This window comes from Oncorhynchus tshawytscha, linkage group LG33 (assembly GCF_018296145.1).
Source record: "Oncorhynchus tshawytscha isolate Ot180627B linkage group LG33, Otsh_v2.0, whole genome shotgun sequence".
In the NCBI taxonomy this organism is placed as follows: domain Eukaryota; kingdom Metazoa; phylum Chordata; class Actinopteri; order Salmoniformes; family Salmonidae; genus Oncorhynchus; species Oncorhynchus tshawytscha.
Window position 1 is genome coordinate 11,301,733 of NC_056461.1, and position 19,857 is coordinate 11,321,589.

Genomic DNA, 19,857 nt, shown 5'->3' on the forward strand with positions numbered 1-19,857 from the left:
ATTTCTCAAGCAAGAACTTTGCTCGGACAGTCTGAGTGTGGTCTTAGTGGGGAGGGGACAATTGAAAACTAGCTGTTGTTGGCAGAGAGGTGTGGAACTCTTTCCTGTTGGTCTATTACTAATTTACAAGCTGAAATTCCAGGTGTTTCAAACAGCTCTAACACTAAAAGGGCAGTATCATAATTTTCAACATTTTACCGTATTATTACAACATCAGTGTGGAAATGTATATAAAACACAGGAAATCAAGTTTTTGACTGCACTGGGCCTTTAAAAGGGGGAAGTGCATACACCTATACAAAACCTTTCAAGATCCTGGATCTGAGAGGAAACCTTATCTTTGTTAGGAACCAGTTTGGGATCGAAAAGTTGTTATTTTTTCATTACACACTTTGGGAGCAGCATACCAGAGTGCAGATTTGTATTCTCATCATTGACAATCTCCCCCACCAAATCTCCATTGTTTGGTGTTCTGGTGTTTTCCCATACAGGCAGGGAAGCTGAAGGCACGGCTGCAGGATTTGGAGAAGCTCCTGGCACGCTTCGACTGCCGGAATGGCTCCGGACGCCAGCATCACGTGCGCGAGTATCACGTGCGCCAGCATCACGAGCGTGGCCATCAGGGGGAGGACAGCCTGCCCAATGCGCTGGAGGACTTCCTGGCTATCCAAGGTAAACAATCAGCACCCCACCCACTCACTCATTCCACTCGATCAATCAGAAAACTCTGTGACAGTTTGTTATTCTCAACCAACCAGTCAGGAAATCGGAAATCCCACTGCCAATGCAGTTTACCACTGTACTCTCATTTGGCCATTTATACCTGACGTATAGCCCATCTCACATTGTAGATTGCAATACCATCACGCCGTCCCATTCCGTGGATCAAGTAGACCTAGAGCAGATGACGCCAAACCGCACCCAGAATGACTGTCCATATGCCTCGCTGACTGTTCAGCTAGACATGGTTAAAGATATAACCTAACATAATGGGATAGAACGAGACTGAATCAGCAGTCAACCAGCCTAACAATCATCTCTCCACAATTAACGGAATTTCTCATTATTATATGAGCAGGGGGGGAGTACCATAAAAGGCTTATAGGTTCATTGATATGGACAGAATGGAGGCTGAGTCCCAACAATACAGAACAAGGCAGGCAGGGCTGTGTACGGGCAACTTAATCCCTATTTGTATGCCAGAGATGCAGCAAGCACATCTTTTAATCCCTGTACCTCATTATGATTAAAGCCATAATCAGGATTATGGCAGTCCAACCGCTGCCCACCCTACTTTGGTACGCCACTAGTCTTCGTTGGTGGGACATTCTGCTCTGTGCGGTCCAATAACGCTAGGCTAGGAGGGAGGGACTCTGTGTGGAGCACCGAGACAGAACAGTATATACACAGACAAACACACGCACACAGACACAGTTTATCATCTCACAGAGCGAACAAAGCGGTAATGACCCTCCTCTCACAAATAGACCCAGAATGTCACATTAGCTAGGCGCACAGCAGTTAACATTATGAGACGACAATAAAACCAGAACAACAACCAAAGGCACCTGGACTCACTGTGCAGTGAGTTCAGTCTAAGAATTTACAATATGCAGGCCATGATAAAATGCAACGGTTCCTCTACAAATCATTCTACAAAGGGGTTGGCAGGCCTTGTGTCCCAAATAACAATACTATTGAAATGGAATCCAAAGGATCTGTTTACTGATCCATGCTGTGTATTTTGAAGTTTGCTCACATCTGTTTCTTTGATTCCCCGCAGAGGCAAAAGAAGCCTTTGTCAAACAGTTTGCTCTCCTGGAGACGTCTACACACACTCTCTCAGCTCAGCTGCACACTGTTGCCACCGCTATGAACTGTAGCGCCAGCATGGAGGAAGAGCAGGAGGAAGGGTGGAGAACATTGTGCAGGACCCTTGCTGACTCTGTGTCTGTGGTTAGAAGTGCACAGACCCAGCTGATGCAGGCAACTCTGGACCTGGACAACATGGTCAGTGGGACATTTACTCTCACACCGTCTCTGTCCCGAATGGCACCCCATTCCCTGCATAGTGCACTACTTTCGACCAATGACATGGGCCCTGGTCAACAACAAAAAAAAGAAGTGCACTATGTAGGGAACAGGGAGCCATTTGGGACACACTCTGTCTCTGACTCATCAATGACTGCTGCTGAGTCTGTCATTTGAATTATTCATAAATGAATGCCGAACAAAACTATAAACGTGTTGGTCCCATGTTTCAGGAGCTGAAATAAAAGATCCCAGAAATGTTCAATACGCTCTCAAATTGTGTGCTCAATTTTCTTAATATCACTGTTTGAGAGCATTTCTCCTTCACCAAGATAATCCATCCACCTGACAGGTGTGGCATATCAAGAAGCTGATTAAACAGCATGATCATTCCAAAGGTGCACCTTGTGCTGGGGACAATAAAAGGCCACTCTAAAATGTGTAGGTTTGTCACACAACACAATGCCACAAATGTCTCAAGTTTTCAGGGAGTGTGCAATCGGCATGCTGACTGCAGGAATGTCCTCCAGGGCTGATGCCAGAGAATTGAATGTTAATTTCTCTACCATAAGCAGCCACAGTCATTTTAGAGAATTTGACAGTCCAACCATCCTCACAACTGCAGACCACGTGTATACACACCAGCTCAGGATCACCACATCCAGCTTCTTCACCTGCGGAATCGTCTGAGACTAGCCACCCATACAGCTGATGAAACTGTGGGTTTGCACAACAGAAGAATTTCTGCACAAACTTTCAGAAACAGTCTTAGGGAAGCGCATCTGCGTGCTCGGGCGTCCTCACCAGGGTCTTGACCTGACTGCAACTGAGCATGTTTGGGACGTTCTAGATCGACATGTACGGCAGCGTGTTCCAGTTTCCGCCAACATCCAGCAACTTCACACAGCCATTGAAGAGGAGTAGGACAACAGTCTACAGGCCACACTCAACAGCCTAATCAACTCTATGAGAAGGAGATGTGACACGCTGCATGAGGCAAATGGTGGTCACACCAGATACTGGCTGGGTTTCTGATCCACGCCCCTACCTTACTACAGATGCATACAATATCTGTATTCCCAGTCATGTGAAATCCATAGATTAGGGCCTAAAGAATGTATTTCAATTGACTGATTTACTGATATGAAATGTAACTCTGTAAAATCTTATAAATTGTTGCATGTTGCGTTTATATATTTATTCAGTTGACATTGCAGGAGCATACATGAACATATAGTGATCACGCTTAGCGAGGTCTGCAGTTATTTAAAGTATTTTGGCATTTTTTCATTTGAAAAAAAAACTGAGTTACTAGTGGCTATTCAGTAGAGGTTCAAATGCATTGATCAATAGGGATCCCTAAAGAACAGTATTTCTCAATGTGAAGCTCCATAGCTCTAAAAATCGAGTGAGTGAGCACACCGTTTCTCTGACTGACTCTCGGCTGAAATGAATGATTTGTTATGCTACAGCTCAAGCTTTCCCCCGTATCTTCACGCTTAACAGCGTCAGCTTGGAATTCTATTATGAATATGGCTGCCATGTTATGTGGTTCTGGGGAAATGAGAGAGCTTGTTTTGGCAGTGCTTCGGGTGTGTGTGTGTGTGTGTGTGTGTCCGTGCGTGCGTGCGTGTGTGTGTGTTCGTTCGTGCCGTGCATTTAACTTACCTCCCCAGTCGTTTGGGCAAGCCTGGAGCCAGAGCAATGCCATTCCACATTAACAAGCAGAACGACTCCAAAATAGGAAGAGTAGTGTGTGTGTCATGTATGGCGACTCAATTATTCGAATGTTCCCCAAATAAATGTCACAAGGTAAAATAGTCAACATTTATCTACTGTGTCACAACAGAAAAACCTTGCCGCTGTATACATTAGTGAGTGAATGTGTGTAATTGCAGCCTTCAGTATGTCTTCTTGAAATGCCTATTGAACAGTGAGTTCTGAGTCAGCCTACTTTGAGTTGAACATTGTTCATCTAAGGTCAGCAGACAACTGTGCATGGTCACAATTCAGGTTAAAAAATAGCAATTGATGTCAGCCTATACAGATCATACTGTATAAACGTTGTCCTCCAGTTTTCTTTTGTCTATGAGACTGCACCGTTTCAGTTCTTCCCACTTTGCTCTGCTTTCCCAAAGGTCATCCCTTTCAAGATGACACCTGTGCCCAACCGCTGGAACTCTGCGGTGAACGAATCAGAGATACTTATGAAAAGGTAAGTCACTGGAGGTCAATAGACTAAGTGGCCAATTACGACACACAAAGGTCATCTTCTTCTAATAGAGGCACTGCCTCTTCCGTCTGTCAGTCGCACAATGGCTGGCCTGCCACCGACACCCTCTGTCAATGACAACAGTACAAAGCCTCTGAATATGCTGAATGAATGCCCATTCGGTCTATTGAGAGGAAGTAGAGTGATCGACGAGATAACTGGAATCCATTTGACTTGTGCTCAGCAGACCTGTTGGTTTTCTGTCAAATGCTTTGAGCTGTTTCATCAAACTTGCCTGGAGTTCCATATGGGCGCTGTCAGTGTTTGCATATTCGGGTCTATTCCATTGGTTCCATTGCAGCACAAGATTAGCAAAGCTGAATTAATTGATATAATAAATACTATTTGAACTCAGGTGTGGTAGTCAGATATATATATATATATCAGTACCAGTCAAAGGTTTGGTTCAAGGGTTTTTCTTCATTTTTTAAAAACAATTTTCTACATTGTAGAATATTACTGAAGACATCAAAACTATGAAATAACACATATGGAATCATGTTTCAACCCAAAAAGTGTTAAAAAAAGTGTTATGGTCAAACAGTTCTATTTTTGCTTCATCAGACCAGAGGACATTTCCCAAAAAAGTCCCCATGTGCAGTTGCAAACCGTAGTCTGGCTTTTTTTTATGGCGGTTTTGGAGCAGTGGCTGCTTTCTTGTTGAGCAGCCTTTCAGGTTATGTCGATATAGCACTCGTTTTGCTGTGGATATAGATACTTTTGTACCTGTTTCCTCCAGCATCTTCACAAGGTCCTTTGCTGTTGTTCTGGGATTGATTTGCACTTTTCAGACCAAAGTACATTCAGGCGTTTGGAAATTGCTCCCAAGGATGAACCAGAGTGGTAGAGGTCCACAATTTGTTTTCTGAGGCCTTGGCTTATTTCTTTTGATTTTCCCATCATGTCAAGCAAAGAGGCACACAATTAGCTTATCAGAAGCTTTTAAAACCATTATATAATTTTCTGGAATTTTCCAAGCTGTTTGAAGGCACAGTCAACTTAGTGTATATAAACTTCTGACCCACTGGAATTGTGGTACAGTGAATTATCAGTGAAATAATTTGTCTGTAAACAATTGTTGGAAAAATTACTTGTGTCATGTACAAAGTAGATGTCCTAATCGACTTGCAAAAACTATAGTTTGTTAACAAGAAATTTCTGGAGTGGTTGAAAAACAAGTTTTAATGACTCAAACCAAAGTGTATGTAACTGTAGATATTCCATAAAAAATCAGCTACCATAGTAATTTACAACATTAACCATGTCTACACTGTATTTCTGATCAATTTGATGTGTGTTTTCTTTCAAAAACAAGGACATTTCTAAGTGACCCCAAACTATTGAACGGTAGTGTATATATATTTTATACGATTCCATGTCTCCTTCTTTCTCCATCTTTCAGTCACACAGAGATGGCTGGTCATATAGAGTCTATAGCGACCAAAGCTTTCATGGCCTCCAACCAGACCTACTCTCTCCTGATGGACCTACTGGAGGACAACTCTATTGAGGAATACATCAGCAACCTCACGGAGCAGTGAGTAACTAGGCATCACACACGGGCTGGGAATTGCCAGGGACTTCCCACTTTCATCACAATACTTAGGTGCCGATATATGTATTGCGATTCTCACCATTCTATATGCATTGTTACGAAACCAATAACCAGCCTACTGATTTTGCTGCACTCGTTATGTCTACGGGTCTTGGGACTAGTTAACTGGTATGTAACCTGATTTAAGATGTGCATCTATGTGAGAAATCAGCATATGCGGCCTAGGTGTTGAATGTACATGTGCCTAGGGAGGCAACAACCTTACCTTGGTCCAAGGCCAGTTCTACCTTTCTTGACCTCTTGGTCGGCCAGTCCAAGTGGATCGTTATGTGTTCAGATAGTGATGAAAATAAATGTATACAAACAGGTGTCATGGAAATGACCACTAAGGACCCCAATGTCAAGCTTAAATTCATTTAAGTTCATTCACGCCAGTGGATAGATTACAGACAAACAGCACCTCATGTGGAGTTTAGTCAGAAGCTCTGATGAGGTTTTTCCCCCATCAGTATATTTATACCATCGCTTCAGGTTACACAAATATAGCCAAGTGCATCCTTTCTCAGCAAAGCGTTTTGCTCCCAGTGACCGGCTGCAGAGGAGGAGATCACCTGGCAACCACAGTCTGGGCGTTCAGCCAATATTTCCACTCCCGCTGACCTTGTGAGAACAAACCTCAGACACCGTGTCTGTCTACAACAGGCACATTTCTAAGTATGCAACAGGTCAAACATATGATAAGTGTGAGAAACTGAAAAAGCAGAAAGAGACAGTACAATTCTACTACACTACCACTCCTTTTATCACTTATTCATGATAGTTAACAATATTTTACACATGTCTCTCAAAAGGGAGGTATCTATACTAAAATTAGAAACTCAAACGAAAAGAGAACACCCAGGAAACCAGTGTGCCTCAAACCTTATCCCATTACCCTTACTGGTAAATACTTTAACAAGGCACAGTGCCACTCATTCCTGTGGGTTCTCCTCAGGGTAGAACGGCATCTCATGAAAAAACAGCTGATCATCACAGTCATTGCGTGGGGGGGGGGAATTAAACATCAAAACTGCAGTCAGACGAGAAGCTAAAGATGAACAGATTACTTCACAACAGGCAAGCATCATAATAATATCAACCAGGAAAACTAAACAAACCATAATCCAACTCCAAGCGGGCTGTCATGTGCCTTTTACTGAGGAGTGGTTTCCGTCTGGCCCCTCTACCATAACGGACTAATCGGTGGAGTGATGCAGAGATGGTTGTCCTTCTGGAAGGTTCTCCCATCTACACAAAGGAACTCTGGAGCTCTGTCAGAGTGACCATCGGGTTCTTGGTCACCTCACTGATCAAGGCCCTTCTCCCTTGATTGCTCCGTTTGGCCGGGCATCCAGCTCTAGGAAGAGTCTTGGTGGTTCCAAACAATTCCTTCGACCTCATGGCTTGGTTTTGCTCTGACATGCACTGTCAACTGTGGGACCTTGTATAGACAGGTGTGTGCCTTTCCAAATCATGTCCAATCAATTGAATTTACCAGAGGTGGACTCCAAATCAAGTTGTAGAAACATCTCAAGGATGATCAATGGAGACAAGATGCACCTGAGCTCAATTTCGAGTCTCAAAGCAAACGTTTTGAATACTTATGTAAATAAGGTATTTCTGTTTATATTTTTTAAATAAATTTGCCAAAATGTAAAAAAATCTGTTTTCGCTTTGTCTCTATGGGGTACTGTGTGTACATTGAAGAGGGGGGGGGGACATTATTTAATTCAATTTAGAATAAGGCTGTAACGTAACAAAATGTGGAAATAGTGAAAGGGTCTGAATACTTTCCGTATATACTGTATGTATATTTTTTACTGCTCTAGGGATACAGCTATTGTTTGGATAACCCTATTTACTATTATGTATTGATTGTATTATTCTTTTTTTAAAATTACGCTCAATGTAATGTGCACTGCAGAGAACACCGGAAAAAGAATTACCACTGAGTTAAATTATTGTCTTTTTTGTTTGTGTCAGCTAATCCTATAAGGGATGGGATGCCAACTGGAGATTTGACAGGAAAACAAAATATCAGTCATTCATTCTCAGACACACCTACACAGTACACGCGCAGAAACACAGTCTTTATCTCTTCCCCTCTCTCTCTCACTCTCTCTCGCTCTCTTGCCTGCACCATCCCTCCAACACTGTCTCTCTTTAAAGGCTCCACATAAGGTGCGAAAAAGCCTGTTAGCCTGCACAGAGCAAGGATAAAAACAGCCGTGCCCTAAGAGATGTTCCTTGCCCCTTGAAGCAATATCTGAACACAGTACCTAATTTCCACAATTTTGTTGCTCCTCTGTCACTCTATATATTTTTCCCAAACAGGGCCCAGAAGTGGTTTAGTTAGCTGTAGCGGTGCCCCCACAACAAAATGTCATAAACCTGCCTCTTTTTTTGCAGCTCTTTAAGGCACACTGGTTGAGAAAGTAAGACATTTAGTCACAGGGGAACAGCTCTATTCCTTCCTCTTTAAGCCTATTGCTTTCAGGGGCTGCTTTCATGGAGTAGCAGCATGGAAGGAGCAGCATCGCTTACCATGAGATTGCTCTGAGGATTATCCCAAACTCTCAACGAAAAAATGCAAATCCCTCTGGTGGCCACGCCTCGATGGGAATTGGTGGGAGGCAAGAAACTTGAAATTGATTTCCTTCATACCAGCACTAGTCTGCTTGGTTCTGGGGAATTCTGTCATTCTTTCAGAGCAATTTGGTGGGTGGGTAGAAAGCAGGAAGTGTGTGTGTGTGCACACATGTGTCCATTGATAAATATGAGGGACAGTCAAGAATCAAAACACTGAACGATCTAACCTCTTTATCTCCCTCTTCACCCTCTCCTTTCTTTCTCTCTCTCGCTCTCTCCCTTTCTATCTCTCTCTCTTTCTATCTCTCTTTCAGAATGGCAGACATGCAGCAGATGAAGGAGAATTTGACGGCCCAGGTGAATGAAACTCTAGCCATTCAGCTGTCTCTGGAGGAGGAGTCTGCTGAGATCATGGTTGCCTTTGTTAACCTCACATCCTCCATATTGGAGCTGTCCAAAAAGATGCCCAACCCCACATCAGGAACCAACCAATCAGACCCCAGCCTAAGATCGGGTGCCAACCAAACAGAGGTCAGTGGCTACGAGGGTCAGGGGTAACAAAAATTAATTGTACTCTCAAGTTGACTGACCGAAGGAATGGATGGATGGATGGATGGAATGATGGATGAATGGATCACTGCTGTGCGTCCCTTCCCTCAGGGTGTTGAGCTGAGCAACAGGACATCTGAGCTGGCGTTCCATGTCCAGTCTAAAGAAGAACTGGCCAGTAAGATCAGAGAGGAGATGGAGCCTCGAATACAGACCGCCCACAAGAACCTTGCTGCCGTACAGGACATGCACAAGGTAAAGGGGGCTTTATCACTACAGTAGATCATGATGTCAGAATTGCCTTCATTTATTTATTTATATGCAACTGAAATTTGACCTGGTGAAATGGTGCTAACAACAACAAACAGAATACACTGTACCAATAGACAAAATAACTGACACATAATTCACATGCAGTGTCAGTCTGTAAACTACAGGTATTGGGGGCTGCATCATTTGTGTTTTCTCATGTTAAGCCTGACAATTCACAAAGCTATACAAGGTGCTGCAATGCTGACATTTAGACTGTTGGCTGGCGGCAATAATGTAATTACTTGTTCAGTAATACAAGTTGGAAAATCAAACAATGCAGATTGTAAAATACATTTTCGATGCAACTGCATACTAATAAGCTACCAATAGATATTTCTAGAATATACAACTGTCCTGTATAGCCTACCTGAACCTGCACGACCTGATCCATCCTTGCGCTCTCTCCCAGCTTGGATGGAAAGTTGTGGTGCCTAAACCCATCCTATTAATGCCAAATAATACAGTCAGTCCACCCTCAAAACACTAGCTTACTAGGGATCGTTTTATTATGCAGTGTAGCCTACTCTCTATAGCTTGTATTTAGCTGCTATTTATACACTTTTTATTTAAGAAATTACACATCAGAATTGTTAGGCTATTTGAAGTATTCCTTGTGGCATCTCTCTCTCGGTGACTGTCTCTTTTTCTCTTTATGTCTCTTAGGAAAAAAATGCTATGTGTCTGTGCTTGTCTGTAGTAGCTCCAGTATGCGACTGCGTCGCCTTGTATTTTTGTGGTCAAATATTTTCACCACGGCCTTTAGGCCTAGGTTGCAGGCCCGACGGGCCCAACACACAACGCCGGTATGAACGAAATCGCAAACCACTTTTTTTTTGGACTTCAAGAACTGTTAAAAAAGATAGTCTGTCCGCATCTGCCAATTTATTGGCTGTCCAGCATCCAGATGACCCGTCCCCAGAGCTTCCTGTACAGATAATCTCTTTTCGTAACCTGTTGAGGCTCATTTAAATATGTTGCAGAACTGCTTATCACCACTTCCTTCTGCCCAGTTTCATTCATGTTGCTATGGTAATCAAGCTGTTTTTAACCATCGAGAGATGGTTTTCTAAACTAAAACTAGTAAAGAACTACCTAAGAACAAAGCTTTAGGCTCTGTCTGATTGCACTGGCGCCGTCATAGCGTTGAACACAGCATTTGTTCACCGATATCCCCTTACTTTTAATCAGTTCAATAATGTATTTTTCAAAGCCTGAGGCACTTTGATCAGTCACATTCTTGAAGCCCAAAAAACAGGGGTTACTGTGTGACATCGATGACAGGCACATGAGCCCCCAGAGCTCGTTGCCCCTCCCCCCCTGCCTGTTGAGTACCCCCAACAGTACATGTTTGTTGTAGCCCCAGACAAACACACCTGATTCAGCTCACAGAGGGCTTGATGATTTGGAATTTGATGATTTGATGAAGTGGAATCAGGTGTGTTTGTCTGGGCTTAATAAAAATTGTAGGCTACTGTTGGGGTAGAACTGGAGAACTGGAGTTCGGAAACATTGCAGTAGATGGTAGATGCTTCTGGTCAGGTTGTTGTGCAGTCTAATGTCACTCATGTCCCTGAGGTTCTGTGAGGTTCACTCCCCCTTCTCTCTCATCCCTGGTGCCTCTGCAGCTGACAGTTCAAGCCCAGGGGTCAAAGGTCATTGCCCTGTCATCGGTGGTGACAGGGAAGGAAGTGGAGTCAAAGGCCATTACCCTGCGGAGAGAACTAGAAGGTGACATTTACAGCATTTTGTATTTGTTTCCATTTCTGTTGTTTTACATTTCCGACAGTTTGCTTTTTAGTTTTTGCATCCCCATCACTGCAATAGCAGCCCACAGAGTTATTCCAATCAAATCAAGAGAAAAAAACAATACTGAGAAAAACAACTATAACCCAAATGTAACCATTACGAATGTGTCTCACCCTGTTAAGCTCCCCTTGTCATTTTGTGTGGGGAGTAAGAGCATCTGCGATTGTGGTCTCAAATGCACTTTCAGTTTCACAGCCTTCAATTCATTATAATAATATGTTCACTGTTTATAAAAAATATAAAAAATAAACAAGGCGCCACTTCGGATTTGTTGTTGGAAATGTCATCAGGGGAATCTGAGTAAAATGGAATAAAGTGGATTGGAACTAGAAGGAATATTTTCTCACCAACTGTGTTACTAGTACATAGATTGTGTGAAATAAAATAGAATAGTCCTACACTACCCATTGTCAGTTATTATCACTTCTGTAGCCATGTCGCTGGCCAACCTGCGTTGCCCCTCTCCATCCCTCAGACATGCAGAGAGAGTGGCCTCAAAGGCAGGCCCAGACGAAGGCTGCTCTGAAGAGGGAGAGGCTGCTGAGGGAGAAGGTTCTGGAAGACGTCAGTAAGAAGGTGAACCAGACCAAGCGAGTCCTTAGGCCTGCCTTGGAGAGCGCTACCCTCTCCAACGCTACCGCTCAAGAAGCAAAACACACCGCAAATGCTCTGTCTAAAGTAAGTATGGGTGTAGGGGGGCATAGATGTGCGTGTGTGCATGCGTGAGCTATGTTTCCAACTCACCCTGTGGGTTGAGCAATGAGATTCCATTCACATAACACACCTCACCCCTCGGAACCATGTTCATTTGTCTCTTTCCTTTATTCTTCGTATTCCTCTGTCTGTGTTTTTCTCTGAGCCCAGGAGGCCAAGGCCACCCTAACCCAGGGCAAGCACACGAGGACATTGTCTGCCCAGCTCAGCTCATCTGTAGACATAACCCTGCAGCAGCTGGAGGAGCAGGAGAACCACACTGTTCAGGCACAAACCCAGACAAACGCAGAGGTATAACCAAAACACAGTCACTAATCAACCACACTACCCAGGCACAAGCACAACTCAATGTAGTGGTATAACCAAAACACGTGATTCAGAAATTAGGGAGAGAGATTTTTTTAATTCGAGAAGAATGGATAAACTAGTTAAGGATACTATGGTTGTCATGTTTCACATTGTATTTATTAACTACAAAAAGGTCAGACGTGTTTTTAATTCTAGTTCTGCTCTGCGCACACAAGTTTGTTAGCTAGCTAGCTAGATCTGATCCAACTTTAAGCCAACTCTCGGAAGTTCAAATACATTCCAAGTTCCTTAATAGATGCCGCTCCTACTAATTCTGTGGGGCTATTTCAGGTAATGCATGTCATAACAAGGTGCTGAGCGCTTCAAGCCTCCTCCTCCACTCTCTCTCGCTCTCTCCCCACCAACAAAAGTTCAGTCACATCTAGCCTTGACACTTGTCTGTCCATAGTGACTGTTAGCACAATGCATAGTGTTTGTATTTGTCTTCATTATGATTAAACCATGCTGTTACGGCAAAATATTTGCTCTTTTTCCATAACACAGATTTTCCCAAATAGATTAAATAGCTTACCAGCTCCATAACAAGCTGCTCTAAGTAATTTAATGTCAAGCTAAATAAAAAACAAAAAAATGATTTCAGAGGTTTAAAAAGGAACAGAAAGGAATGCTATAAACCGGTAGTTGTTTTGGATTCGAACCGGTTCATTACTTTATTTTGCTGGTCGGAACAGTAAAATGGAACAAAATAAATAATGGTTCTGTTGAGAACAAAATTATTGTCAAATACTTTTGGTTCCAACCACTGGTTCCATACACTCGTTTTTTAAATCAAGGTGTATTAATGTGTCCATTTGGCAGAGGCTGGTGCTCTCGCATAAATTGATTTTGAACTTTTAGATTTTTATAATTTTATTCAGGTTTTTATGATTAACCACTTGACAATGATTTTGAGAAACTAAAACGTTATTATTGAAATTAAACTGTTCCATTTCAAATAACGCATTTGAAAATCATACCTGGCATGCAGATCAGTAGAAATGGTAGGATAAATTGTAAGCTTCCCCAAACTTGAAACTCATGCGCCACCTATGGTCTTTACTATAACACCCACAAAAGAATGTGGAGGTCCCGTGAAAAAAACCTGCCCCCCTCTATAAAAATCAAATGCCCATCTAACTGATTGGTCCTGTCGCCGGACCTACCCGCCTCTGTTTTTGTAAAAAAGCTGAGGGATGGGCCTGGAGAAATGTAACCACTCTCAAAATCATAGACTGAGCTATGGATGCAAGGACTGACCATGCATGATATCAACACGATCATTTTAACCATGTTTTGAAGCCATACAGTGTTTGACTACATTCACGTTGTTCACAAATATATATATATTTTGTTATATATATACTGTATATATCTTGGGTTTTGATGAGTATGACAGTTGATCTCGGCTCATGAGGCATTTAAAAGTTATATTCTTCAAGAATCAACGGGTCTACAGTATATCATACAAGTCCAGAAATGGATGTATAAACTAAGGATTCTTAGCTTTAAGGTCTTAGTGAGCAGTTACTTCGTAGAATCAGATGTGCTAAAGGAGGGTTGGACTGAGAACTTACAGGATGGTAGATCTCCTGGAAGAGGGTTGGACTGAACTTACAGGATGGTAGATCTCCAGGAAGAGGGTTGGAAAGCCCTGATCTATGCACGTGATGTCACTGTATATTTCTCCCTCTGTGATCACCAGCCTGTAGAGTCTCTGGCCAGTGTAAAGGTGAACATCCAGGCAGCTCAGCTTCAGCTTGAGGCCTACTCCCTCACACTCACCCAGCTCGTCAATAAAATAGGTAAGTTCAAACCTGCTGACGTTTTCTTGTCTGTCCCAAAAAGGAATCCTACTCCCAATATAGTGCACTAACTTTGGGCCCATCAGGTCAAAAGTAGAACAATAGGGTGCCATTTGGGATGCACATAAATTTCATGCAGTAACAAATGCAACATTTCAGATCAACCAGAAACGTCTACACTTACATGTTATTGCCCTCGCCACTGATTGACTTCCATCCAGTCAGTCATATGTCAGATAGAGAAGTCGGAATGGTCATTAGTAAATTGGTCCAAAAGGATTGCTCAGACGGAGAAGGATTTTCCTGACCTCAACCCACAACTCTAGGGTTGAGATAATGAAGCAATAACACACGAGGGGGTGTGCCTGGATACAGCCTTTAGCCATGTTATATTGGCCATATATCACAAACCCCAGAGATATCTTATTGCTATTATAAGTTGGTTACCAACGTAATTAGAGAATTACAAAGAAATGTTTTGTCATACCCGTGGCATACGGTCTGATATACCACGGCTGTCAGCCAATCAGCATTCAGGGCTCAAACTACCCAGTTTATACATTTATACATACACTGGTATAAATCATCTAAATTAAACCCCCAAAAATATTGCTGTAGTTTTATTGATTTAAATTCAGAAACTAGCTGTGCAGGAATTGATTAAATGGTTTTCCACAGTTCCCGTCTGGCCCTGTCAATGAGTCACTAGGAGTCACTTATAGCTGGCGGGGTGTGTGGCACGATCCTGATCGAGAAATGTCCCTCTATTAACCCCGTTATTGGGGGGGCACAACATGGTGGCACACAGATGTCAGAAGACAAGAGCCCTGCTGATGGCAAAAGTTTAATACTACACTCTTAGAAAAAAAGGGTTTCAAAAGGGTTCTTCAGCTGTCCACATAGGAAAACCCTTTTTGGTTCCAAGTAGAACTATTATGGGAACCATAAAGGTTTCTTCAAATGGTTATCCTATGGGGACAGCCGAAGCACCCTTTTAGGTTCTAGCTAGCAGCTTTTTTACTGAGAGTGTAGGCCTGCTCAATACTCGATTCTCTAGCTTTAAAGTACCCTGTTCATCCCTCCTTCTGTGTCTCACGCTTTTTCAAAATAACTCCTGAAAGAACAATGTAGTACCTCAAATACTCTGTTGTTTTCTGTTGACCAGATGGGGGCATGGCGCTGGAACGGTTTGAACATATACTGAGTGAGACGGCGGTGCGGTTGAGTGTTCTGCGTGGCAGCGTGGAGAGCCCGGCCCTGAACGGGAAGATCCAGACCCTGCAATCAGCCGCCCAGGACCAGAACAGCCAGCTGACCCACCTGGAACAGGACCTGCAGGAGATCAGACAGGAGAGAGACAGTCTGAAGGACATTGCCCTGCACCTGCCCCAGACCTGCCCTCAGGCCTCGGGGATAGAGGGACACTAGGATCGAGGCACCAGGAGGACACTAGAGCCCTAGTCCATGCATTCTACCGCCTTCCTGGTGTATACACACTCGTTCACACCACTTCAATGATTTAAAAGAGAGGTCCCACCATGTTTCTTACACCAGAATATTTGTAATTGGGCATAGGAAGGTGAAGAGGGGACAAGTAGGGCCACAGATGATGGATAGGACATTGGTATTTGAATTATTTAGGGGAGATAATATCTGAGTCCCAAATTGCACCCTATTCCATATAGTGGACTAATTTTGACCAGGGCCCATAGGGCAAAAGTAGTGCACTGTGTAGGTATTAGGGTGCCGTTTGGGACACAGCCATAGATGAGGAGTGTAGGTGGAATCATCCAGGTATCCTTCTTAGTTTGTTCTTCAGTACTGTGGTTGTGCATCCCCCTTTGCTGCAGTACAGTCACACAGTTCTACCACTTTGTCTCTGTGCTTTTCAAACTTTGACCTCTACTATACTGACCTGGCTGATACCGTCAGTACCACTAAATCAAATCGTATTGGTCTTATACACATATTTAGCAGATATGCAGCCATAAGCAGTTTTCCATTGCCATTGCCTGCTTTCAACTTCCACCATCATTATCACGTTCTTTCTTTTAATTCTACCCCTCACTCCTTTTTGGCTTTAACCGTCCTCTCTCCTGTTCTAGCCTCTTAATCCCCTCTCTCCATCCCTCCTTCTAAATCCATATCACCCCTGCCCTGTTTCCTTAGTGTTTATGTTCATTCTCATTTAATTTCCCCGTTCATATTTCCAACAGCATTTGAATTCATCTGTGAATAATAACAGTCAGCTAGCTCCCTGTGTTCTATCAAGTTTTAAATAATGCTGATTTTCCACTTTGGAGGAAGGAGTGTTTGCGCTGTGGCGCTTCTCCAACCTGACACATTCATTTACACTTGAGTTATTTTTCATCAGCCCACCATAATTAACAATTAGTCATTTTGCCCTCTGTAGGGTTCAGCCTTCTACTGCAAACACACAGCCACAGACACACACACACACACATAGTTTGGGATTCTGCGTGTGCCCCTCGCTTTTCCTCAATCTCCTTTTTTCACTTTTCTCTAAAACGTTCTACCTTTCTATCTTTCTTTCTCTTTCTTTCTCTCTCTGAGCAAATTATCTTCTCTTGTCTGGCAAATGGAAAAGTACTAAAACAGCTAAATGTTTGTTTTTTCTATGTGGGTACCTGAGGCTGGAATACCTGCTGAATTATGGAAAATATAGAAATGGGACCTCTGCTAAGACTATGTTCCATTTCAGCAGGTGATTGTATTTTGTCAGACAACAAATAGTATATGATTGGTTTTGTGTTTAGATAATTGCCAGAAAAAACTGTTGAAAGCAAAAAATGAAAATAAAATGGATTGTGTGTGTGTGTGTGTGTGTGTGTGTGTGTGTGTGTGTGTGTGTGTGTGCGTGCGTGCGCATGTTTGTGTGATTTTGTAAACAACATCTCTTTGCAATATCTCCTTCTGGCCACATATTGGTGCTGTTTACTAGTATTGAAGAAACAAGCACAGCAATTGCCAAAGCCATAGACAAGACTGTATAATGAACACCTAAAAATGTATGCTGAGTCAAATATCGATGATGAAAAGCAGTGATAGAAGTGCCTTATATAAATAAAATTGTTATTACATTAATAACTTCAGACTTGATGGGACTATATTTCTGTTCAATATTGGATCACTTATTGGAGATAAAACTGACATAGAACCTCCATGCAGTAATTGCATTTACCACACGGAGGAGACAAAGAATCACAAGAATGTCTGGCATTCAGAGAACATCACTTGCTGTGTGTTGTTGACCCACTGTGGTGGAATGATATATACAGTACCAGTCAAAGGTTTGGACAAACCTACTCATTCAAGGGTTTGTCTTTATTTGGACTATTTTCTACATTGTAGAATAATAGTGAAGACATCAAAACTACAAAATAACACATATGGAATCATGTAGTAACCAAAAAGTGTTAAACAAATCAAAATATATTTTAGATTTTAGATTATTCAAAGTAGCCACCCTTTGCCTTGACGGCTTTGCACAATCTTGGCATTCTCTCAACCAGCTTCACCTGGAATGCTTTTCCAACAGTTCTGAAGGAGTTCCCACATATGCTGAGCACCTGTTGGCTGCTTTTCCTTCACTCTGCGGTCCAACTCATCCCAAACCATCTCAATTGGGTTGAGGTCAGGTCATCTGATGCAGCACTCCATCACTCTCCTTGGTCAAATAGCCCTTACACAGCCTGGAGATGTGTTGGGTCATTCTCCTGCTGAAAAACAAACAATAGTCCCACTAACCGCAAACCAGATGGGATGGCGTATCGCAGCATAATGCTGTGGTAGCCATGCTAGTTAAGTGTGCCTTGAATTCTAAATAAATCACAAACAGTGTCACCAGCAAAGCACCCCCACACCATCACACCTCCTCCTCCATGCTTAATGGTTGGAACCACAAATGTGGAGATCATCCGTTCACCTAATCTGCGTCTCACAAACACACGGCGGTTACAACCAGAAATCTCAAATTTGGGCTTTCCACCGGTCTAATGTCCATTGCTTGTGTTTCTTGGCACAAGCAAGTCTCTCCTTGTTGTCCTTTAGTGGTGGTGTCTTTGTACCAATTCAACCATGAAGGCCTGATTCACACAGTCTCCTCTGAACAGTTGATGTTGATGTGTCTGTTACTTGAACTCTTTGAAGCATTTATTTGGGCTGCAATTTGATGCTGGTAACTAATGAACTTAACCTATGCAGCAGAGGTAACTCTGGGTCTCCTTTCCTGTGGATGTCCTCATGAGAGCCAGTTTTATCATAGCGCTTGATGTTGTTTGCGACTGCACTTGAAGAAACGTGCAAAGTTCTTGATATTTTCCGGATTGACTGACCTTCATGTCTTAAAGTAATGATGCTCTCATTTCTCTTTGCTTATTTGAGCTGTTCTTGCCATACTATGGACTTGGTCTTTTACCAAATAGGGCTATCTTCCTTGTAACAAGCACAACTGATTGGCTCAAACGCATTAAGAAGGAAAGAAATTCCACAAATGAACTTTTAACAAGGCACATCTGTTAATTGAAATGCCTTCCAGTTGACCGTCTCATTAAGCTGGTTGAGAGAATGCCAAGAGTGTGCAAAGCTGTCATCAAGGAAAATGGTGGCTATTTGAAGAATCTTAAATATAATATATATTTTGATTACTACGTGATTCCATATGTGTTATTTCATAGTTCTGATGTCTTCACTATTATTCTACAATGTAGAAAATAGTAAAAATAAAGAAAAACCCTTGAATGAGTAGGTGTGTCCAAACTTTTGACTGGTACTGTACATTATGCTGGGACCTCCACACTCTACTTCATATAGCTGTACTGCAGAAAGCTCAGCATGATCTTAAACCCATACATTCTTAATGTATAATGACACAGGACGAGACCCAAATGCAGACACAGGAGGCAGATGGTTCGAGTCTCTGACATTTAATAAAAGACAAGGGGCAGGCGGGCTCAGGATCAGGGCAGCCAGAAAAGGTTGGAACCGTGAGAACTAGAAAACAGGGACTAGAAAAACACGCTGGTAAGCTTGACGAGACGAACTGGCAAAAGACAAACAGAAACCACCGGTATAAATACACAGGGGATAATGGGAACAAATGGGAGCCACCTGGTGGGGGGTGAAGACAAGCACAAGACAGGTGAAACAGTTCAGCATGTGACAGTACCCACCCCCACCTGGCGGCCTACCCGGGCACATACTTGGTTGACCGGGATGCCTGCTGTGAAAGTCAGTGATGAGGACCGGGTCCAGGATGTCCTTAGCGGGGATCCAGCACCTCTCCTCCAGGCCATAACCCTCTCAACCAGTAACTGGACACCCCTGCCCCGAGGGTGAACCCGAGGGAGATTTGTCTCGCCGTGTATGCCGGGTGGCCATCAATGAGACGGGGAGGGAGGGTGGGCCTGGAAACAGGAGACAAAGGGCTGTGAGACAAAGGTTTAATCTTAGACACATGAAAAGTGGATTGTATACGGAGGGTGCAGGGCAATAGAAGACGAATATAAGTCGGTCTAAGGATTTTAGAGACGGGAAAGGGGCTGATAAAGCAGGGGGAAAGTTTACGGGATTCCACCCTGAAGGGCAGATCCGGAGTGGAGAGCCATACCCTCTGCCCGAGAAGATAGCGGGGAGCCGGCGTCTGGTGGCGGTCCACCTGTCGCCGATACCTGGAGGTGGTCTTAAAAAGAGGGGACCGGGCTCTAATTCCAGGTACGCCGACAGTGACGGACGAACATCTGGGCTGAGGGTATGTTGACATCTTCCTTTTGCTCTGGGAAGAGTGGAGGCTAGTAACCTAGGGAACACTCAAAAGAAGA

At 43.1% G+C, this 19,857-nt stretch overlaps 1 protein-coding gene across 2 annotated transcripts in view; it reads left to right on the forward strand.

Moving 5' to 3' along the window:
* LOC112230880 (laminin, gamma 3) overlaps positions 1-17,130 on the forward strand; it is a 252,515-nt gene extending 235,385 nt beyond the window's left edge. For both annotated transcript variants that reach the window (XM_024397226.2, XM_024397225.2), the window contains 11 exons: positions 492-672; positions 1,784-2,010; positions 4,170-4,246; positions 5,706-5,840; positions 8,801-9,017; positions 9,147-9,290; positions 10,973-11,075; positions 11,629-11,831; positions 12,018-12,158; positions 13,918-14,017; positions 15,183-17,130. In XM_024397226.2, coding sequence (XP_024252994.1) covers positions 492-672; positions 1,784-2,010; positions 4,170-4,246; positions 5,706-5,840; positions 8,801-9,017; positions 9,147-9,290; positions 10,973-11,075; positions 11,629-11,831; positions 12,018-12,158; positions 13,918-14,017; positions 15,183-15,445 — 1,791 coding nt within the window. In that variant the 3' untranslated portion in view covers positions 15,446-17,130. The remainder of the gene's footprint in view (positions 1-491; positions 673-1,783; positions 2,011-4,169; positions 4,247-5,705; positions 5,841-8,800; positions 9,018-9,146; positions 9,291-10,972; positions 11,076-11,628; positions 11,832-12,017; positions 12,159-13,917; positions 14,018-15,182) is intronic.
* Positions 17,131-19,857: the final 2,727 nt, after the last annotated feature.